Raw genomic sequence first — 24,507 nt, forward strand, 5'->3', positions numbered from 1 at the left:
CCACCGAGGTGAATTCTTTATCTTCAAGAAGCATTTTGCATGTGGGGCTCAGTTATTTAAAAATCGTCTTAAATTTGACCGGTCTAAAGAAGAGAGGGAAGTGATTGTGATATGGCTGAGAACAAGTCATTGGTATGTGCAAGTCCTGTGTGGACTTGATGTTGAAATTTTTGTTATTTGCACTAAAAGACAGTGATAGCAGGGTGTCCTGTTAGTGATAAGATTGATGTTTATGATGTTTATATTGTAGGAAGGGTTAAGTGTCTTCCTCTAATCTATAACCCATAAGATATATGCATGTAATGTTTGTTTGTTTGCTTTTTTTTAAGGGCGAGTGGTTAAGGCCACTGGTGCCCCTCATTGCCCGTCCCCCTGGGTTCACAGAGCATGCTTCAGAACCTTTTACGGTTCAGAGGTAGAACATACTGGGACGTGATAGTGACCACTCCAAGATTCGAACACAAGTCTTTAGAGGAGTCGGACCACCTTACCGCCCAGTACACTACCACCCTTTGGAGTGAGTGGGATGATTAATCCCATCACAAGGGTGAGAGCCAAAGCCCCTTCCTCCTCTCGCTTCTAAGGCCTAGAGCTTTATCGGTGCCTGGCGATGAGATATCGATGTGTTTCAACTTGCACATAGAACTCACCCTCCTTATAGTACAAGGGCATAACCCCACTCGAGTCGAAGCTGAAACACACTGTTTTATGCACCTCAAGTCTTGCCCATTTTGAGCTAAGCCCCTCGGAGTGCAGTTGAAGAGAAAGTTTGGATATTTAGTGCTGCTGCCTTGCAGCCATTTAATTTTTTCATCCTGCAACAAGATATAGAATAAGTAACCTCCTCATGAGAGGAAGATTCTTCAAGATACTTAACAACAAATATATAAAAATATGGCTATTGTAGTCTTTGATTATTTCATTGATTATGATGAATAAATTCCGGTGAACCCCAGCGGAATTCATTGGAGAAGAGAACATTCACCTACCGCCTAGAGAAAGGGCGATTGGTTTGGATTCAGATTAACTAATTAATACATGAGGATTTGAATTAAGACCATGATTTGGTAGCATTAAAAATAAAACCCTTAGTACACAAGCAAACCACTTGCACCCCAACCCAATTCCCACACCAAGTTGCACCAATAAACATGAGCTATATATGCTGATCATTATTTTAAAACTTTTATTAAAATGTAATATTGCAGTTAAAAGAAAAATTGTTCTATACAATAGCATAGAAATTTTATTAATTTTCAGAATTTATCAAAGCATATCTTCATCTTCATTTAGTTTGCATTCTACAGCCAATGCCCCTTAAATCAAAAGATAAATAAAAGATTCCATCATTTATATTTAATTGGTTGGATCTTTATGAGATCGTCGTCAGAAATCAAACTCCGATTAACATTCAGTTATGAAATTGGGCTGGAAATCGGTCTCTCTTTTCCATGTACATCCCCACATCATAGCTGTCTCGTCAGATTGCATATTCTCCGAGTAAATAATGACCGGTTAGGTATTGAGCGTGACGCTTCTACCTCCATCCTTACGTCTACACTTTTTTTTATTACCATTTACAAGAGCCTTCAATGTTCCATGCTTAATTGTTATCAAATCCCGAACAAAAAATTTTTGCTCAAGGGACATGACTTTAGAAATTCTCATTCCTTCTTAAGGACTTGTTTGACAATGGAAACAGTGACATTCTTTGATCTTTGCCATAAATTCATTTATTCTATGGGGTATGTGGTTCGGGCTGATGTGCACCTAGCTCTTTGCACTAATCGATGCTTGCTTGGAGACATAGTCGCGCCTCTCCTGTTTTATTTTGCCTTTTTTTTTTGTTTTGTTTGTTTGATTTTTGCATTATGTTTTGTATTCCTTTTGTTCTTGTTCCTTTGTGACGAATTGTCACAATTTCTGCTACTGATTTCCCATTTTGTCGGCTCTCATTGAGCTAAACACAAAGTAGTTTCCATGCAAGACTTGCACTTGCCAACAAAATTATCGAAAAACATCAAGCGACTAACAAGTTCGAAGAAACTCTCTGTAGATCTCTTTCTCAGAATGAGCTCCAAAGAAACACAAGTCAATTTTCATGGAAGTCATTCTCTTCCTAACACAATTATCAACGAGGAAGCAACCAACCAACTCATCTCTAATTATCAACGCCACCCACCATGTGCAACCAACTGTCTCCTCTCGTCACCATCCTTTGAGAACCCACCTTACAAGCAACCCGGCCCCATGGTCCTTAATTTCCACACCTCTTATTATACTGCCATGGTTACGATTATTATTATAATTATAATCGTGATGATGCTGATGACGATGATGAATGATGCATGGTGATGACTTGGGCCATTAAATGAACTTGTTTCCTGCCAGGTAAAGCTGCCCGCATCTTACCTGCCTTTGAAAGAATAAGAGTACTGCAGATCGACCTGTTAAGTCGCCACCCTCTGTAGCTTAACTAAGATGAAACGCCGGCAAAACCTTTTAGTTCTCTACCGTAAGGCTGCCGGAGGCATATATATGGACATATCGATCGATCATAAACTGTATGAAGCACCAAGAAACTTGATCTTAGTTGCTAGGAATAAGATGGATTCTGTTAATTTTGAGATTTTAACCTGATGTTCAATTCTATTATAATAACCCTAACACCTTCTTTCTGGTGTCCTACAAGATTTAGAGATACATGAAGAGATTTCAATATGCTTCAACTTGCATTTAAGACCCATCTTTTTAAAATACAATAATATGGTTAGGCAGATTCAAAGTGGAGATATCAGGAAAATAAAAGTTTAGAACTCACTGCAACAAAAATGTGAAGAAAATACCTTTCTTTCTTAGACGTTACATCGTCGAACGTAGTAATGGTAGAAAGAAGACAAAAAGCGGTTTTTCTTTTTCCAATATCAGAGAGAGAGATTGATTCTTATCCAATAGGGGCCGTCCTGAGGGCGGCGCGCCGCTGTTCCTCCTCCAGGCACTCCTCCTCCGCAAAGACTCCGCCCCGCCGGAAAACAACCGAGCCCTCCGGCAACTCAGCGAGATCGGCGAAAAAAGACTCGTCCTCGCCGAAGTCCACCTCCCCACCGCCACCAACGCCACTACCATCGCTGCCCATTTGAGTGCAGCCCAAGTCTCCACCGTCCATCTGCATAGCCTCCGAGAGGATGGCGTGATCCGCGACGTCGGAGAACCAGCAGACGCCGTTTCCAGCAAAGACGTCATCGTCGAGCTCGAACTTGTTCGCGGCTTCCCCTGACTCAGGCTCCGGGTGCGGCTTCTTGGCCTCCTCCCGCTGTGGCTTGGTCTCGTCGGCCTGACCGGGAGTCCGGCCGGCCGCCGGCAAGGGGTGGTTGTGTTCGCAGGCGTACGTGATCAAGAGCATGGTGGGGTCCAGCCGGCTCCTCTCCACCTGCTTTCTCGCCGGGCACCCTTTGCTGCTGCTGCACCGGTAGTACCCTCTGCAGGGAAGAATTTTCCCACGAATTGGAATCACCAAACACATGAAAACAAGAAAAGAAAGTTGGAAATCGAAGGAAACGAGGGCACCCATCTCGCCATTCATGAGAATTCCCAGAGAAAATCTTCCTGATTCCGAGGACGGTATTTTTGTTATTTCTAAGACCTTCAAGGGTGTATTCGTTTCTAGAGCAGAAACCGTGGGCTATATCCCCATCTTCCATGCTCCCCTTTTTGGCTGCTTTAGCTTCTCCATATCAATCAAAAGACCAAAGTACCCTCCCTTGGACATCTTGCCGTCCAAGAAAATTTTTTTTTCCCCTCATTGGTCTCTTCTAATTTGAATGAAAAGGAACGAAGATTGACGGAGAATTAGAAGGAAACGAAGAAGAGATAAGAGGAGATGGATCAACCTTGGATAAGGAGATCCCTTGATTGGTTTCTGCCCATACTTCCGCCATGCCCACGAATCGGAAGGTGGAGTCGTCTCGCCTTTTTGCTTGGAGCCCTCGATATCACTGATCGGAACAGTGATCACTTTCTTCTGTACAGCTTTCTTACTGAATTTGGCGCACAGTGAACACCCTTCGAATTAACAAAGAGAAAAAGAGAGACACGGAGACCAAATTACCGCCAGACACAGAAGAAGATCACATCAGTACCTTCTCTTGGGAGACGAGTCGTGGACGCTGTGATTGCCGGAGAATGCTGCGGATTTGCCCGTGGACGGCTGGAGGACCCTCTGCACGCTCACGGGATTATCGTCCGACTCCACCGAGTTGAACGCGTCCATAATTCACAAGAGGGAGAAAAGATCCCGGTACAATACAACTTGATGGGGGCGCAGCAGATACTTCTTATCGAAGGCACATGTCGGAAATCGGTGTGTCATCCGAGAAATCCTGCCGGGAAATTGAGGCAAGCCATGCCGGAAACTCCAAGACTGACTAATTGGCGAGGAGACGTGGGGGCGATCAGGGACGTTCGTGCTTCATTTTGTTAAACAAATACATGGATTATTTACTTCATATTTATAAGGTCGTGCACTCCATGCTTGTGCATTTAAGTTTTCCCTTAGACTCGAAATTATTATTATGCCCTTACATACTTACCATATTCTACCCAAATCATAGAAATCTTCATCAAATAATCGGTTGTTAACTTCCTACTCTAGTTTTTAAGCAAAATCTTCATAAAAAATTTACTTTTTTTCAAAACATTAGTGCATTTTTTTTTCTCAAAAATTATAATCAAATTGTCGTTTTCACCTGAATGTGACACAGAAGAATCCAAAAATTCTCACATTAATTCGATCTATTTACAACATTTTGTTGTGGTAAACTTTGTCAACTCGTCTCGATCGGGGCGCGAGATCTGGCCAGTGAGCTTTTTCGCACATTTAATAAAGTCAAAGCCGCGTAGGGATAAGATAACGGCTGTTATGTCCTGGATAGGGATATTCAAGGGTAATATGGGCAATGTGGTTGAAGGTTAAAATAAAGGGATTCACATGGCTGCTTGCTTCCACGATGGGAAAAGGTGTCACAAACTTGTCTCGAACCGTCATTTTCTCTGCCTTTAAAATAAAAGGAGGGGCCAATTAAAAGGGAGGGAGTCACTTTAAATGGATCGCCACTTGACCTGTTCGGATTTATTTTACGTTTCCTAGGATGGATCTGCTCCCCCTCCTCCTTGGCCCTCGAGCATGATTGGTTTATTTTTTTTTAATAAATTAATTTTAAAGGTGGAATTTCACGTGATAAAAACGTTTGAAAAGAACGGCGGAAAATAATATTTAAGAAAATCATAAGCTAATTCATCTTGATTAGGAAAAGTTTTTGGATCGATGAATTAGCTTATGATCCGGTATAACATAGTTGATTGAGATCATCTGGTCTTTAGTTTGATTTTCATGCAACTTATACCTCCGTGTTGTGAGTGGTGCGACATGGTACCTAAGTTGAAAAGTATAATGCTGTTATGGGTAACGTCCGTGTAGCTGAAAACTCTAAAGAGAGAGGGGATAAATGAGCTTTTGAGCATCATTTCCAACAAACTGTGGATTGTTAATCTCCTGTTCACCCAAAAAATGTTCTATGGTCCGTCTTTCAAATGCGTATAGTGTTTTATGGTGTTTTTCATAAGATTTGGTTTAGTTGAAAAAAACATCCAAATACGTTGTTGTCTAGATTGAATTTTACAAGCTAAGATATAATTGTTAAGACTTTATACAATTCAAATTATACATTTAATTTTCATGTTTTTTGAAATTCAATACATTGTGCATTGGACTCTATGTTCCAAGGTAAATCTGCTGGGAGGTAAGTACCTATACTTGATCAACATAAGAAAAAGGGTAGAGCCAGAAGTTTATGGTGAAAAGGCACTAGTAAATAAAGTTTTAACCTTTAAAAGAGGTATCAATATATAAGTGAGAAAAATTACCACAGAACAGTTTTGTGTAAGCAATTGCCCACACATGTCAGCCGCCTTAGCTAAAAACAATCCTTAGTTAGTTGGAAGATATGGAGTTAGAAGATAAAGGGGCAAGAGGTCAAAAGTAGGAAACGTGATCGACGGTCCTTGTATACATACACCTCCAAAGCGTGCCCCCTAAAGTTTTCAGTTTTCTTCCCAGAACCAACAAAAAACACGAATGCAGAATATGTGAAAATATATGAATAATAAAATTATGAAAATATGCTTAAAATAAATCTTATATATGAAAAAAATCAAATATTGCATTCTACAGGGGCAAAGACATTATATATATATATTTTCATGAGACACTAAGCATATGGTTAACAAATATTGAATTGGTCATCAGGCAGTGACCTAAGTCTCGTAGGACTGCTCTATATAACTGGACCCAGATCGACCCAAGTTCAACCATTAAATTAATCTTTCAAAGAATGGTCTCCGTGGCCATACGGCCCGTGAAGCCCCCACCTATCTAACTGTTTAAAAGCATTAAGTTTATATGGTTGGTTTTAATTGTTTTAAAATTTTCACAATTTTTAGTATGTTATAATACTACTCCTATGGTTTAATGTGAAAAAGTAAAAGGAACGAGATAATGTGAAAGAAGCATGTCTGACTGCGTACACACGCAAATAAATAATAATGAACATAAATGTAAAGAGAAGTTGGTACGTATGATACCGAGCTAGACTTGTAAGAAGTCACTTTCGCTGTTGATTTCTTCAAGTTAGACGGCTCATTAAAATCAAAGCGAGAAAATAGACATGATATTTTAGTCATCTAATATTGTTTAACAATTTTTTCTCATTAATTTTCTTTCAACCATGTAAAAATAGATAGCCAAGATGACAACCACAACACACGTTCTTTAACCCTTGATCGTTCCAACTTGAAAAGGATATTTTCTCGGGAGTTTGTATAATCAATAATGTACAACGTGTAGACTAGAGTCTGGATAAATATTTATAGAATTCGTGATATACATGTAAAGTATAAGTAGATTTGGGTGAGTGGGAGGTTCATCCATACTGCCCAAAAGAAGTCCAAAGCTGCCCTCCATTCCCCTTGCCTCTGGAGTCTTAGACTGTGTCGCCTGATGGTAGCAGTGAACCCGTTAACTTGGATGTCGAGTCCCCTTATGAGCAGAAGCATAACACCTACAATAATTGAACTAAAAACATGCTATTAATAGGCTCTTAACTCGACCAGCTATGTTAAGACCATTTAACACAATTTTTAATAGCTTGTAAGGAGCCACTTGCACATTTATTATTATTTTTTCAAGTAAAAAAATGTCATACAATTTTTTTTTTTTGAAAAGATAAGTTTACATATCGAAACTCCACGAACAATTAATCAAGTTGGAAGTTGATTGAACCAGTCTTAAGCCTGCCAATTTGCAAATTGACGAATTCATAATTCGACCGGATCAGTTGCAAAGCCCTAAAAGCTAAGACAACAAGATTTCAGAAAAATTAAATTAATTTAAATTATGAAAATTCCTTTAATGTTTTAAAAATATTTGACAATTGGCACCTCTTGAATCGGCCACCAAATCAAATCGGTCTGCCAGTCGGTCCGAATCAGCCGATTCGAGCTTATTTGAGTAACAGCTGGATGAATAATTAACTATTAGTCATGCAATATTTCACAAACAATATATTTAATCAAATTAACTTGGAGGAGCTGGTGTTGATCGGATCAATGGTTGGTAGGTAGTCAGTCGCTGGTTCAAATAAAGAGATACTTGCTCCTTGCACAAATAAATCAACACAGATGTGTATGTGCTCGGATCCTTGGTGGGAAAATGATTTTCGAGGTTTTATGCTCCAGGTGAGCTCCTTCAGCCGGAGTTGTTTCCTCTACTTAGTAATTTTTTTTTTAAAGAAACCCCGACATTCATTCGTAAGCATAGGATGACAGATTATTCATTTAGAATGATGCCAAAAACTAAGGAAATATAGTTTATTCAATGGTTAGGTTTTGCAGTCAAATCTTAGTTTAATTATTTAGCAATACTTTGGCAGCTTTGGTGGGCACATAGAAAACAAGGATAATAACAATCCCATCTCATCTTCTTTGGCAATATTTGCGATTTGGACTGGACGGAGAAGATGTTTAATTGCGATAAACTCCATCACAACCATATAACAGTCAGCGTCTCCTATCCCCAGATCTGTGACCCATGAAGAGATAAATTCTGAAAAGCAAAAATATTGGACAAAATGAAGATTTCATTCTACCACCGAGTTGAAAGTTGAAGCCCCTACTCTTTCTCTTATCTCACTAGCTGTTCTTATCTTACTTATAGTATGGCTTCGACTCAAGGGCGGAGCCAAGGGGGGATCCGCACGAGTCCTGACCCCCCGTGAAAAAAAGATTTAAAAAAAGTTTACATTTAAATTTTAGAAAATTTTCACTTAACAATAATTTTGAAAAATGATATTTCAGTCCTTATCAAAATTTAGAAACTTTAATTCAAATCATCTTATAAAAAATTTTTAGCTTCGTCACTTCCATCTGATAAAGTATCACTCTTTTTTTTTAGAGTATATGTAAAAACAAAAACTAGCCGCCTACCATCTCCACCCTTGCTCGAATGACGAGCCCACACTTCCCAATCACAGTCCTTAATTAAAGGGAAAATGCATTTTAAATGACCAACGTTCATCGCTAAAAAGGGTGGCTGAGATTTAGGAACTCTTTAAGAACGTAAATTGGTAGACGTCCATCCTATTGGGAACGCAAAAAGAAACGACCTAACCATGGCCGACCCTTTCCATTGTTTTTTTTAAAATCACCGACCAGTGATATTTCAGAGCTAAATTTTGCCAACAACCACTTTGATTTGACATGAAACAGCCGTTTTCACCGAGAACGGGGCCATCACAAACGAAGCCTTGCAGTTATAATATATGATGGCTGATTTTATTGGGGCATTAATATTATAGTGACATGACAAAGAAATGTGTTGATGATGGATTTTGTTTCAGATAAGCACTTAATTTGCTTAGTTGGTTCAGTAACCGACCATTCATATATTAAAGGTTCTTCTTCTTCTTCTTCTTCGGCTGACCAGCATTTCTTCCTCATGTTCTTATATTACTATATACATATACATATATATGAAATCAGTCGGTTACCGGGTATTGTTAGATGATTAAATATTTAAAAAACCGTCTTTAGAAACCCCAGGATGCTACAAAAGCATTAGCAAGAGTTTATAGTGTAGCAATGGTTTATGGTGTTTTAATGGCCGCTCTCTCTAAGGGGCAAGCAAGGGAGTAGAATGATTGTATTAAGCTTCTTGGCGGCTCAGAGGTTTTAAAATTATTCTATCTTCATCTTAGATGTCTGCTGTGGAAAAGCTAACCAAAACCTTGGGAACAACTCAACTGTTCTTCTACATGTCGCTGTATGTCAGATTTGATGAGACTAAGTCACACTGTGCATTTGAAGAACCCTAGCTATAAAATTTCACCGATGTATCAATTTTTCTCAGACACCTTACATCCATCCATATGAGTCGAGTACAATTAGCTTTTATTTTCATGCAGTCAGCTTCTAACTTGTATTGTGGGCCATTTGTATATTTCCTTATTCACTAGTTAAACTCATGTTTCTATAATCAATTCGATCTCCCAACCCAATTGGGGCCAAACACTTATGAAAAGATCGTTTGGATTTACGAAAGGGTTTAGGAATAAGAAAAAATAATTGAGGTGAAGAAAAAATAAAAAGAAAAGGTGATGTGACATTTTTGTTATCTAGTATTAATTAACAAGTTTTTGTTTTTTAACTTACAAATATGTGAAAGATCTTACGTTAAAATTGTTCTTTATCCGTCTAGCATCCAAGTGTCCACCACTATCGGTTTTTCATAAAACCAACCTACCTAAATGCAACGATTAAAGTGCTTTTTTGCAATATAATCTTACAGATATGATTTAAGTTGGTGGAAAACGTATATTAAATTAATCATTTTTTGAATTTACTCATATTTTTAAAATAAGTAAGACTGCATGACTCGTATAACATCAAAATTTTATCATAGAGTAATTCCCATTCTTAATAAAAACAACTTAAACTAAAACATGTTTTATATCAACTTAGTTTTTAGAAACATATTACGATGTTTATGTTATCTTCAAAATATTTTTTTAGCAAAAAATTTGAAGGTTTTTTTATCTCTGACCTAGCAGTTTGGGATTTACCAATCACACACACATATATATATATATATTGAGAACACAATCTATAAATAAATCGAAAATTTTCGATCTTCCTCAAGTTATCAATTGATACCGGGCACTGAACTTTGAATTAAGAGACCAGTAATCAAGCGACCTTAGTTGTTTACTTTCTCTATCTTTCATCCATGTATACAGTGATAAAAGCACATCCATGCATGCGTACATGTATTTGGCAAAATGCACATGTGCACGTGCATAAAATAGACATGCACATAACGTAAAAGTGTAGCGTAGAAAGATGCAATATTCAAAGTCCTATAAAAAGACGCATGAATAAGGAAAATATATAGATCAAACGCCTAAAATATTATTCCCAATTAAATCAATTTCCATAGTGCTGACACATGCATAAGGCCATAAGTGCCACCATACGAAATAGGTGTCACAAATAACTCAGAAGCAAAAGCTCCTGGAAAGGGAGTGTTGGGAGAATGCCAACAAAGTGGGGAGAGATGCATGTTCATGGAACAGTTGCATAAGTTTTTGCGGATAAAATGAGAACACTAAGAAGATGACACCTTTTTTCTTTTCAAATTAAACATTTTCGGTGAGCAAGAGGATTAATCCTACATATCAAGCAAGAGCCGAACCCCTTCACTGCCTCCCCATTCCACACGGTTTAAAGTTGCATTGTCACCAGACAGTGAGATCTCCACGTGCTTCAACCTGCATGTAGGAACCCATGGTACATACAAGCCCCGTAACACATTGCAGCTTATCCAAAAGAGTGTCCTCAGGTCTATTGAAAAGGAAGGGCGCTCTACTCTATAATATAGTAACCTTATCATCGGCTGTTCTCCTTTGTCAATGCTACTGAATAGGGGCAGAGCGAGGATTTTTTTTAGGAGCAGGCCAAACGGTCTAACGAATTTATCCGGGTAGGACCAAACTAAATTTAAATCCAAAAAATACATTATGCAACTAAAAAATTTCAATTTTGTTAATGTAAATTTTTTTTTCACTTAATTGAGGCGGCCACCCCCTTCCATCCCTGCTACTAAAGGCCTGGAGGTTCGCCTACTTGACTTATAAAATAAAAGAAAAGGTGGTTCCGGTGACGACCACCTTTTGAGCTATGCCCCTCGGGAAAACTTTTTTTTTTTTTTGGTTTATTTTCATTTTATCTTCATAAAAAGGCTTTTTTTTAGACGATACCCTCTTTATTCATTAACAGCTGTATTGGTCTTTCCGAGCATCCAACACATCCATTAAAAAAAAAAAAATTCAGACCCAAATACATAAACCAGGTTGGAAAAAGGTTGGCCAAGCGGGAGAGTTATCATGTAGGTCCTATGAGTCGCAACACCTTTTTGGGGTGGGTTTTACAAGGGTTTTTTTTTGTAATTTAACATCTAAAATAAAATTTTATCATCTTGTAGGTGCTTGTTCCCTTAAAAAAGAAAATTTAATTGCTTCTGGGTTAATGTTAATTCTTGATTTTAGTTCTGGCTGTTGCTGTTTAAGACTTTTTATTGGTTAGTGTTGATGTGTATGTGATTATTTTTGTTTGGATAGACTTACTGTACATCCTTCACAAGAGTATCGGGATGCTTTCTTATTTATTTTATTCTTGTCGTTTTTGCTTGTATCCCTACTTATTTAATGAAAAGGGCATGACATGGTGGCTGTGGGGGGGTCGACCACATTATGACTCCGCCTTTTTGGGTCAAAATATGCTGTTGCTTTATGTAAAGGATGTTTTGAAGTCTTCTATTTAAAAAGGAAAACATAAAAATAATATCTTCCTGGCAACCCGAAAGTAAAGATAACAAAATGAGAGCTCCAGCAAGCTCAATGAGAATTTGATGTCCCTCTTTATGTATATATATATATATACACACACCAGTGCATTAAGATAAAATGCATGGACAAGATCCACAAAGGTTCAACCAGCACCAGCCAACTAAGTTAGAACTCTATTACAAAAGAAGCATAAACAATGAAGATGTAAATGGTTTAAATTGAAGTAGTCTCTATTTTGCCTAATTGGGCATAAACAAGATTTCAATGCTATATCCAGTGCATGTGATAGGTCTGGATTTGAGGTCCTTAGAATTTGAGAACCATGGATTTAAGATCAGACCGTTCTCTTTTTTTATTTTAAATCCGATATTTTTTTCAATGGAAAGAAGTAAAATATGGATCTTAAGCATGGACGACAAGCCTGACCTAAGATCATTAGTTTGATGAACCACAAATTTTACCATGTGCCAAAAGCATGATACATCAGACCCATGGATTTTAAATCCAAAATAACCAAACGCTCTATGGATCAAGAGACTACCACCTGTAGATAAGGTAACATGCATGAAGAAGACTACCAAAGGTTCAACCAGCTCGGCCAACGCTGCGTGAGATTAACGTAGAAGAATGGCAGGGCAGTTCTCCTTTGGCAGGGGCGTGAGTCCGGTTCGAGGCATTGAATGCACCGGCGTGTCTTTCCGGCGAAGGCCGCCTGCCAAAGGGGAATCACCGTGTCATTCGTGTCCCGCATGCCGGCGGCCGGAATCTCCATAACTATCGATTCAACTCTCCGGCCATCTATGCATGGCTCCCCTGTAATGCCTGCTGCAGTGTACTGTTATATATCAGTGCCATGAAAGAGGATATGCTGATATCAAACGCATATGCGGAGAACATCCCTCTCTCGAAATCTTCTTTTTCCCTCTATTCCTCCTTTTCCTTTCTCCACATCTCAACACACTGGTCCCCTTGATCAGCTTTATCTTGGTTCTTTTTCTTCCCTTTTCTTTCCCTCTTTCAAATCTATATAATTCGCAAAATAGATTCCTCCCTCTCTTTTTTTTTCTTTCATGAAAATACTGCGTAAACAATTTGAATTTAGTTTCTCCATAACGGATCGATATGCCAGGCAACTGGATCCGGATCATGAGACTTTGAAGTGGATTAATTGGATTTGGGTTTTTTGAAAAATTTGGATATACAATCCAAACATCTAAAATTGCTCATATTAATAGCCCACACCTGTTACTAAGTTCGTGAGAAAATAAGTGATAGGAAACTACTTTTAATTGCTTTCGTTGATGTCACTATAGCAGTTTTTTCGATCGAGACACGCTTCTTTTTACTTTCCTTTGGATGATAAAGAAAGATAGGGACCGCCAAGTGAGAAGATATACCATACTTGAGTCCAGCTTTTCTGTTTTATAGGCTCTGGACCTTCCTTTTCTTTTTTGGGTGGATCCACAAAAGCGTACATGACCTGATATTTTTTGCTCGTCGACCAAGTTATAAATATAAAAACAAACATTTCCAGTTATATATCGAAATCTCTATACTCAAGAACAACAACAAGTATGATGATGCTGATGATGATACATGTTAAACATAATCATCGTATAAGCTGAAAACTGCATGCATGTATATATATATATATATATATATATATATATATATATATATATATATATATATATATATATATATATATATATATATATATATATGAGTATAATAAAACAACACGAAATTCAGATTCAGTCGAGACAGTGGATGATAGGCGGTTTGTTCCCGTTTCGAATCTTTGAAAGAATCAACTGTTTGTGCTGCAAAGGGTGTAAGTTGAAACATCAGCACCTCGAAGCACAAAAAATAGTACTCAAGAGGATGGAGGGATTGGCCGGGAGATTGACTCTCCTTTTTTGTGTGAAAGGATGAAATACTGCTACTCATCTAGAACATGAGCTTCATATTCAACCGTTGAAAAAGTGCTGGCAACTGGTGCTTGCATATACTTGAAATAAAAAAAGTGAAACTCAATTCTCTCCTACATGTTGAGATCAAACGGAGGAGAAAATTTTCGGAAAAATTTCACCCGTGTTAAATGCATTGACAAAAATTTTGAAAAATTAGGTGAAATTCAATCCTCTCCACTATGTTAAGATCAAACAAAGGTGAACATTTTTGGAAGAAATTTCACCATGTGTAAAATGCATTGGCGAAAAATTTTGAGAGAAAAAGGTTGGGACTTGGGTCGAACCGCATCATATTTCCCTGAAATCAGCACCTCCAAAATAATCGTGCATAGGGATGTGAGATCTCCTTATTGTGGATCAAAAACCCAACAACTCATGGAATTAAACTTTTGATTAAAAAGGGGCCGTTAAATAAATATTGGATAATCCTCACATGATCAAGTTGCTGTTTTTCAAATGCTAAATTTGGCTTCATTGTGATGTTTTGGGTAATTATGAATGAAATATACATCATCACGCTTTAAATTGTGAACTATGTGGGCTTTTCACACTTTTGAAAATGAAATTTGGCAATGTGCTGATATTACTAAATTCATTAACTTGGTTATAGTCAATTGACGCTAAAGGCGTTTACATTTTTTCAATGTGAATCAATTTGGTTGCTACATCCTTCAAGCAAGATGGGGCACGTATTCTTGCATTAACATTACAAATTCAAAATTCATGGACATATTCCCTGCTGCATGCATGATTGGACGAATTTTACACAAGGCCAAGCACATAAAACATGTTTGGATGTGACATTTCTGATTTTTTTGGCACCACCTCTTGAGAATTGAATTGTCGATCAAACTTTCACTGGTCCGACCAACTACGTTACGTCCTTTGAGAAAAACAACTACCTTGAAGAGGATAATGCTCGGATTGGTAAAGGTATATACATTATATTAAATCAGCCGCTCCTAAATCTGACAATACAGATCTGGGCCCGATTTGGATTCACACTAAGTCATTACCGCTGTCTGGATTAGGTCTGGCGCACAGAGTTTCAAATTTATTAATAGACTGGACTGAGTAAACGGTTCTAGATTAAAGAAATTCTTGCTGCCCATATGTTTGGAGCTAGCAGTGCTATCTCTAATGTACATCCAAGAGAAGGATTCCAATGATCATTATTTGATTCAAAGTCTTTTAGCTACATAGATTATTAGAGCGCATGGACCAAAATGTTGCTTTTAAATTCCTTTTCCTGCTGTGAGAAGAAAAGGAAAGCAAAAGAAACGGAAAGAGAAGTGCGGAGATGCTGCCACTGAGTGATTGATATCTGCATGGACCCCATTTCTGCCAATATTTTCGACCTCCTTCTTCTTCTTTTTCTACAGTACTGCGACCTGCTTCTCCATTAATGATCAGGTTGTTAGAATATATACTTTAAACTACTCCTTGAAAGGAAGACAGCCAAAAAGCAAGTGGAAAAGCTAACGGGAAACAGGAACGTCATGCTGCTTAAACAAAAGTTGGATTTTCTTCAACGTTGAGTTTGTCATTCTATAGAATGATGGCAGTTGCAAAAGCGCAAATTTGGTCATCACATTGACCATGGCGACGATGGTGGTGGAGATCAGCAGTGAAGCAAATGAATTTTGATTCTCTGTGAAAAGCTGCATATGAAAGTTCAGTTTGAAAAGTACGTAAAGCTTCTTGATCAACCTAGCGGATGCATTAACCAGAAAATAATCAGGTTTCAACCCAAAATCACAACAGAAAAAGGTATGAGACAGGTGAGAAAACATCACCAACTTACAGAGCGCCCAGTTTTGGGTGATCATAATTATTAGTGCAGGCAAATGGCAGGGCAATTCTCCTTTGGCAGAAGGCAGGCGACTGTGCGTAGTATGGAGAAATCTTTCTCTCATATGCAAGTCTTTCTCCGACTGCCAAAGGAGGATTGCACTGTCATTGACTCACGCACGCCAGGGCCTCCAATATGTTGAATTTTGCTTATGAGGTTTGGTTGACGGTGTATGAAGCACAGCCTTGTGTTCTTATAGATGCGGAAAAGAGGGCGGTTGCCCGTTTGCAGCAGACCGAGGCATGAATATGAGGATATGCGGCAGGAAAGAAACCAGCATATGCTAAGGTACAATTCGTCTCCTCTTCACTTTTTTGGGCTCCACAAGGGGAGAGAGAGAGAGAGAGAGAGTCTCCTGTATCATGCGAACGAATGATAGTTTTTCTTTCGTCAGTTTTCGTTCGTAATCGAAGGAAATCAGAAAGGTGCAAATTCTCGTGTCACGTCAAAGGAAGCACAGTCAAAGAAGCCATGTTTTAGTAATAATTTATATGTAAATAACAATATGAGAAGGAGATAGAGAGAGAGGCCTCAACGGGAGTAGCATGTGACCACGTACAAGGCACATTACCTGTCTGATTTCTATGATGGCTACTATTCTGGCAGGATGAATGAAAGGCCTTCGGGTTTTCTTTTGGTGAGACAGATTATTAACATCCGGCACAACAGTGAGAGAAAGAGAAATATGTTATTGTAGAAAATTATGGATCTGATGAACGTATTGATCATATAGAATCCTGACATCTAACATCTTGACCGCTTTAGATTTTGGAGCTTGAAAAGATCCACTACTAAGTACTAACCAAACCCACCAAGGCCTATTCCAAAACTGAACCTGACAGTAGGCGGGCATTGGCAGGAATTGAGTTGGGACTGCCGAGTCAGATTGTTATTTGACAGGACATGCTTAGTTGTTTGCAGTCTGTTTGTGGGCATATAATTAATGAACATATATCTGTTACAATGATTTACTACTTCCTGATTGTCAGAGAGAAAACTTTGGCGTGTTCTTTATTCATCCGCCTTCAAATTCTTCTGCAATATATTTTGTGTTCTTCAAACTGGCCCCGCTGCCTTCCTGAATGCAAAACCTTCTTAATCAGATCTATGATCATTCTGTCTTCAAGAAACTGCTACTACGTACACTTGCAGAGAACAGGAGGGAAACAGAACATGAGACTTGATGTTCTGACCACAGAAATTCCAAAGTTGCAATTTGCAGAACATTCCAAGCATATTTCCTCTGAAAATTTGAATGTTACCTCTATGACCTTTAAGGAAAAGCCTTTTCAGCAATTCTTTGTGTAGCCGCGCGGTAAAAGAAAATGCCTCCTTTTCCAAAATGCACCAAATCTTGATTTTAGTTGGAATCCCTGCTTTATTGTTCAGTAGCTAAAGTATGAATACAAAGTGTGGACCTGCATTCATGTTGGTGATCGCACCTGTACTGTTCCTTTGCAAGTCTTTTCCGGAAACCACCCTAGCTTCTTCATCACCGAAGATTAGACCTCTTTCCCATTACAAGTGGCAGCATGGCATGGTGGATTAGCTCTTGTGTAGGAGAAGATCCCTGAGAAAGAGTTCATCGTTATGGAAATTGACTTAACCGAGGTCCAAGCAGATCTAAAGAGATGAATACCAAAGCTTGGGGTCGCGTGTCGATGGAATATTTTAAAACGATGCCTCAAAAGAAAAGAGACAGACAGAGATTTGTGTTTGTTTTCTTATGCGCAGGTACGTGTGCAAAGAATCTTTGGCCAGTGCGTTTAGAACCTTTTACATGATATTCATAAGAAGAAATCCACATTAATGGACGTGAACCATGCTTGTTAAGAAATGTAATTTCATGATTGCATTTACTTTCCTCTAATATATCGTTATGGCAACACGTCGGCAAAGGGGTGTTTGATTACTTCCGGATTTGAAATACGTGCATGGTTTTGTTGTGGATTTCCTTTTACTAATATGTCAATGCTTTGAAAAAAGGTCGGATTTAAAAGCAGAGCGGGGAGGCTTTAGCGATCCTAGGGTTGGATCCTACATGCGCTTTGAAAGATCCTCAGTTTAAACACATAGATCTTGAAACCATATTACATGTTAAAAACCATACATATAAAGTCAGATGGGAAGAGAGGTCTGACCTTAAATCTACGGATCTGAGACCCTAGTGATCTCCTATAAATTTGATTCACATTCAAACAAATACGCCCTGAGGATCTCAAATCGGAGGCTATCAAATGCCCCCTAAGGTTCTGATTCTTTTGATTAATCAGAGCTCTAAATTTGATTAACGGTATAGGTGGCATGGGTCGGGAGAAGGCTAACCAGAAATACCTTTTATGTGATGTCCTGTATTTATATACTCGTTGGTGATGATGAACATATGTAGCAGAAGCAACAGGTTCTAATTTGTTAAGGTCATGAGAGTAACTGGACCCAAAATTCGGCATGAAAAATATTGGATTGTTATATTATAAACAAGAAAAGGATAAAGAATATGTCACACACGTTCGGCAGAAAGATAAAATCTTCAAAATATTTCATAGAAAACGAACGCCCTTGATCTTAATAAAGCTAGGAAAAGAGATTTTGCAGGGGATAGATCAGGGTGCACCAAAAAAGTATGAAAATGAAGACGGCCTTGAGATTGAGGAATAAAGGCAAAAGTGACAAACGTTCTAGTGTGTAAGACAGCCGACGGGAATTGCACTCTAGGATATACTCTCTATTGCAAGTGCATCATCAGCTTTATGTATATAAACTCTGTAGCGCTTATCAACGCTTGGAAGAAGCCTTAGGGCGCAGGAAGCTAATTGATTTATGTGTGCATGACAAGAATTACAGGGCTCTTCTTCTTCGGCAGTCAAAACTCAACACTGTTGATCATCTGAAGTGCAGTTCCACCGAGTACTGACTGCCAAAGGAGAATTGCCCAGCGATTCTTGTGCACAAAGAAGTGAAGTCCACGGCCGCCTCTGTTTTACACTGATCTCCGGTGGTGATTGGTATCGTGTCCTTCTTTCCGATCTCAGTGCATATGAGCTTTTGTGTACGTGCAGCAGGGTCATGCATGCATGCATGCACTTTGCTTCTGTGTTTAGTCATGTTAGCATCATTACTTAATCCCTTTGCAGCATTAATATATATATATAACTGTGCATGTGAGTGCGCGCTTGCATGCACTTGTTTGTGTGCTTTTTCTCATTGTCGGTTTTATTATACAGGAACTGAAAAGATATTGTCTACTGGAATAGGCGCACATGCCTCTCAGAATGCTGGCTTTTCACTGCAGAAACGTCAGTTCCTTCTTACAAATTATAATACGCGTTGAAAAGTAGGGTGTGTGTGTGTGTAAGAGAGAGAGAGAGAGAGGGAGAGTATGCGTGGACAATGTTTGCATTGTGACGATCCAAACGTAAATATTTACTGCGTAAAAGCAACTTCAACGGGTCGGTGCTGATATGAGCTGAAGCAGAGCAGTAAGAGAATGAGGGTTAGTCGGTCAGAAGTGCGTCATTTGTATAAATGAAGACAGTTGTAATTGAGCTATAGAAGTGTGTAGAAGAAGATTGTAATGCACTTGTATCAAGTCGAGTGTGCTTGTAATCTATATTACAGCAGATCAATACAAAGAATGAATCCTTGCACCTGCAAAACTGTGTTCTGTTCTCAACGGTTTCTGTCTTCTTTTGAGTTTTGATTTTCACACAAGAGTTTTACTATAAAAAGAATTACCCATAGTACTCGCTTTTGCATTAAATTAAACAAAGGAAACGTTTGACAACTGTAACAGTCTATTACCGTTACCTTTTTATGAATCTATCCTTTGTGCCGTAGTGTTGTATGGAACAAATTCAAATCATCGTAAAAGCCTTTTTTTTTGTCCAAAAAAGAATAAAAAGTTGTACGATTCTTAAATTCTACTCTCAAAAGTTTTGCATGCAAAAAGTTTTTTCTTACTTAAAAAACAGGGCTACGCAAAGCTTTTGCCTATGCATGGACAACTTTTTGCCCTAAATTCATACCAAACAGCCCCCAAGTGAATTACTTGCCACTTCAATGCTTAAAAAGATACTTATAGATTATACGGGTGCCTACAAGAGCATAAATTACCAAAAAAAGTATGGTGGATCAACATGCTTAAGAAGCAAAAATTACAAAAAGGATACGCATGATCACAACAAAAGATGTCACTTCTGGGGCTAAAACAACAACTCTAGCGCAAGGCAAACAAAACGCAGTTGCTTGAGGGAGTCTTTTGAGATAGCAAAAAGAACGGCACTCAAGAAATTAGAGCTGCTTTCCGTCAGCGCCAATGCTGGGTCCAACTTATGGGACCCAACGCGCCTTTTCATGGTTAGCGCCAGTGCAGAAGTTCTTGCGATCGTCGCCCTAACTCTCAGTTGGTTGAGTTGAGGGTTAACACCACTTGTATGCCAAAATGGAAGCCTGCACTAACATTCCAAAGAATGGGGACAAGGCCAGGAAGAAGCCCCACCCACAGAGGTGCGGAAACGAAGAGAGAGGAATGTTTCATGTAAATACTGCATTTGAATTCTGGCCTTCATTTTTGTCGCTGAATATTTATTGCATTTGATCAGAGGAGAGCTATTCTGAAGGTATTCGCTTCATCTTACTCTCAAGTGCCCATTTTTTCCAATTAGTAAGCGTGTAGTTTTATATTTCACGTGCAGATATCATCCCTCAATAGTCCCACAGTAACTTGCTGATGCTCTTGTTGCACGTTCTAGATTGTGAAAGTTTTGGTTGGAGGCAACACCATATTTATCCCTCTTTGGTGGGTGTTGCGATCACTAGGTTTCTCATTTTTTTTTTCTTGATAAAACAATTTATTTTGTCGGCATAGATGAATATTTTTCTTGTCTTGAACCAAGGTGCTTAGACTTCATGCATGGGGAATTTTGGATGAAAGACCATGTACCTACGTTCTTTTTATGTTTTAAAAACTACGAAAGAGAAACAAAATGTTTGACCAGCACTGGCACTTGACAAAAAGACGCACTCTGGTGCAAAGGAAGCGACAGTGAAAAACACAACTTCGGCGTCTTACATTGCAGCGCCAGCAGCCAGTTTTCGTTGGAAAGGAACACAGAGATGTCTGGCGTTAAACTTAGTGCTGTAATTTAGGTCTCCTTTTTATGTTCATAGTTGCCTCCAATGAGAGGTTGGTTTCTAAATGGTCCCTCCTGCCATGAAAATGTTCTCTCCCCAAATTGCGTTCTTAAATGCATGCATGAAGAGAAGGAGCAGCTCTCAGCATGCACTTAATTATTATATTTATTATGTACAGTCTTATAATTTTGGAAGAGGAGAACGAAAAAGAATGAGAAAATTTGGCTCACACTTTTCCTTTCACGATTCCATCCCACTAAATGACTGATTTCACCAAATTTTCCGATAATTTTGTTACTTTTCTATATTGTCCTCCATTGTCTCCGGACAGAAGCATGATCTTTCTCCTTAAGGTGGAACTTGGAAGATTGCTTACTGAACACCGTAGCAAAGGAAAGCCTCTGCTTGATATTTTAAAGGCATTGCTGCCATTTGTTTTAATCCAACCGAGATTTGGAATGAGAGGAAGAACGATACCGATTGCAAAAATTAACAGGATTTCACGCGAGTAGTTCCCAACAAAAGAGAAGTCCATATCAGAAAAAGTTGAAAACTTTAGTTCTGAGAATAGAGTAAAAGGTTTGGCTCTTTAGTCAAGCTTCTCCCAAGAAGAATCCCTCCAAAACGAAAGCAGGATAACGAAATCTCAAGTTTTTCCGGTCCAAAATTGGATTTGTATTGGGATCCAATCGACTAATTTTCGAATTTCAAATGGATTTGGGTGTTTTGTAAGATTTGGATATACGATCCAAACAATTAAAATTGCCCACCCTAAGACCCCACAAATGCTACTATCTACTACTAAGTTCATGAGAAAGTGTATGACATGAAACTACTTTTAATTGCTCTCTTTGATGTTACTATAGCTGTTCTTTCGATCCAGACATGCTTCTTTTTATTTCCTTGGATGAAAAAGAAAGATATGGGGATCGGCAAATGAGAAGATATACCATATTCGAGTTCTGTTTTTCCGTTATGTGGACTCTGGACCTTTCTTCTTTCTTTTTTTTTTTTTTCTTTTGGGAGGATCCACAAAAGCGTACATTGACCTGATAATTTTGTAATCGTCGACCAAGTTATAAATAAAAAACAAACATTTCCAATTATATATGGAAAATCTCTAAACTCAACAACAACAAGTATGATGATGTTGATGACGATATATAGTAAATATAATTAACATATAAACTGAAAACTACATGTATAGTTGAGTTATACTGGATATAACTCAAGAAAAAAAAAACAGCATGAGCTTCAGATTCAACATTTAGAGGTGCTGATAAATTCTGCTTGCATATATAGACAGGACCGGATCTAGGTTTCTTCTTCAAATAAAACATTAGGTGAAATTTCATTCTCCCGTACATGTTCAGAACGAACAGAGGTGAAAATTTTGGGAAAAATTAATCTCACCCGTGTGCATGCATATAAAGGCAAAAAATTTTGAGAGAAAAATGTTGGGCCTTGGGTAGAAGTGCTTCCTGTTTCCCCGAAATCAGCTTCTCCAAAATGTGCGCGTAGGGAAAATAATCTTAGAAAACTTTTCATGCTATCGAATGCACGCCACCTAGGTGAAACTGAAGAAAACCAGATACTTTTTCTTTTGCAGTAGAAGTATGTTCGATTCAAATTAAAGCTAAATGTGATATCTGGGATGACCAGTAGTCGATATCATTTACACTTACCCACTATTTTCCAAATCACCATTTTGATTAACTTAATCTGAAAGTGACGAGGAATTCGACATGTTGAATGCATATGGCTTGATGCCGTTGTTTATATGTCAATTATTGCTCAACCCTTTTGTGAATGTGAATAATCTGGGTTGTTATATTCTATCAATAAATCGGAAATTAACTTCGCAAATATGGAAGCTTCTGAAAATATTCCAAAGGAAGAATTTGTTCCAATTAAAGTTGATTTTAATTACTCTTCATCTCCTTCGTTTTCCCAACCATGTGGCAATTATATTCTCTCGGACTTGAACGGGCCCATGTGGATATTGGGTGCTTGAATGTAAAGCGTAATCTAGTCCATTACATATCACAAAATTAATTTTCAATAAATTACTAGTCATTGTGACGTCTTGGGTAAATTTTAAATGAAATATATGTCATCGGGCTCTTAAATTGTGAACCATGTGGGCTTTTCACCCTTTTGAAAATAAAATTTGACAATGTGCTGATGTTACTAAATTCATTAACATGGTTTTAGTGAATTCACTCTAAAGACATGTACATTTTTCAATCTGAATTAATTTGGTTGCTAGATCCTTCAAGCACGTACGATGGTCACCGTGTTCTTACGTCAACATTATAAGTTCAAAACTTATGGACATATTCTGTTCAGCATGTATGATTAAACGAATTTTACACAAGGCCAAGCACATAAAACATGTTCGGATGTGGCATTTCTGATTTTTGAGGAACAGCCCATGAAATTAAATTGAACTAATGACCGGATTTTTACTGGCTGACCAGCTACATTACATTAAATCGGCCGCTCCTGGATCTGACACTACAGATTTGAGTCCGATATGGATTTACACCAAGTCATTACCACCGTCTGGATTAGGTATTGCGCATAGAGTGTCTAATGTATTAATAGGCTGGACTGAGTTAAGAGTTCTAGATTAAAGAATTTTCGCTATCCGTATGTTGGGAGCTAGCAATGCTACCTCTAATATACATACAAGAGAAGGATTTCAATGATCATTATTTGATTCAAAGTCTTGATTGAGCTATAAAATAGAAGCAAGGAGAAGAGGAGGAAGAAGAAGAAGACATGATGTTTACATGGTTCAACAGATTGTCTACTTCCACAGAAGGCTCCATGTCCTTGCTTGCGATAAGCTTGGTATGTAACCTTACAATTTCAAGCATAGTGTCCTTGATTTCCACATGCATGGCAAATTAAGGTTTCACTTGAGGTCTGCCCATAACTCTTCTTCCCTTGAGGTCGGCCCGCTTTTCCCAATTTTTTGTTTTTGTTTCCTCTATTAAAAGCATCTCCACCACTATAGCCGAATGTTTGATTTTTCGCCATATATTTAACAGCAACATTTCCCTCACTTTCAGCTGTTTCAAGTTGTGCTTCATGAGAAAGCGACATAGCAAAACAAATCCTTCATGCTAATGTCACCTACATGGGTATTAAGAGCAGTTCGAAGAGATCCATCCACACTCATGCATAGGGAGCCCCGATAAAATATAGGTCATGAAGTTCTTGTCATCAACCGGCTTTGAAAACAAACCGAGTTGGTGAGCCAAGGCTCTATGAAAATAATGAGAAGTTGATTCTAGGCCTTTTCTTATACTTTGCAACTGGCCTTTAAGTTGTTGTATGCATGCGCAAGAATGGGCAGCAAACATTTTTTTCAATGTCACCCAAAGATCATAGGATGTATTCAGTCCCACAACTTGACTGTGGACAACATTTGTTATGGATGACTTAACCCAACTCAACAGAAGTTGGTGAAGTTGTTCCCAATCCTCACATTGTGGATTTCTGATTTTGACATTATTTTGAATCAGTAGTCCATTCCTCAGGCTGCAATAAATCCCATTAACTTGTAACTCTTCAAAAGAGGAGAAAA

General features: G+C 38.3%; 1 protein-coding gene across 1 annotated transcript; it reads right to left on the reverse strand.

The window, feature by feature from the left end:
- Nucleotides 1–2,701: 2,701 nt before the first annotated feature.
- Nucleotides 2,702–4,518, reverse strand: LOC116266640 (probable WRKY transcription factor 65). Its single transcript, XM_031647941.2, has 3 exons — nucleotides 4,140–4,518; nucleotides 3,891–4,037; nucleotides 2,702–3,479 (listed from the first exon to the last, which is right to left on the reverse strand). Exons 1-3 carry the CDS (start codon nucleotides 4,268–4,270, stop codon nucleotides 2,945–2,947), a joined length of 813 nt encoding a protein of 270 aa, XP_031503801.1. The 5' UTR covers nucleotides 4,271–4,518; the 3' UTR covers nucleotides 2,702–2,944.
- Nucleotides 4,519–24,507: the final 19,989 nt, after the last annotated feature.

This window comes from Nymphaea colorata, chromosome 13, assembly GCF_008831285.2.
Source record: "Nymphaea colorata isolate Beijing-Zhang1983 chromosome 13, ASM883128v2, whole genome shotgun sequence".
Taxonomy (NCBI): domain Eukaryota; kingdom Viridiplantae; phylum Streptophyta; class Magnoliopsida; order Nymphaeales; family Nymphaeaceae; genus Nymphaea; species Nymphaea colorata.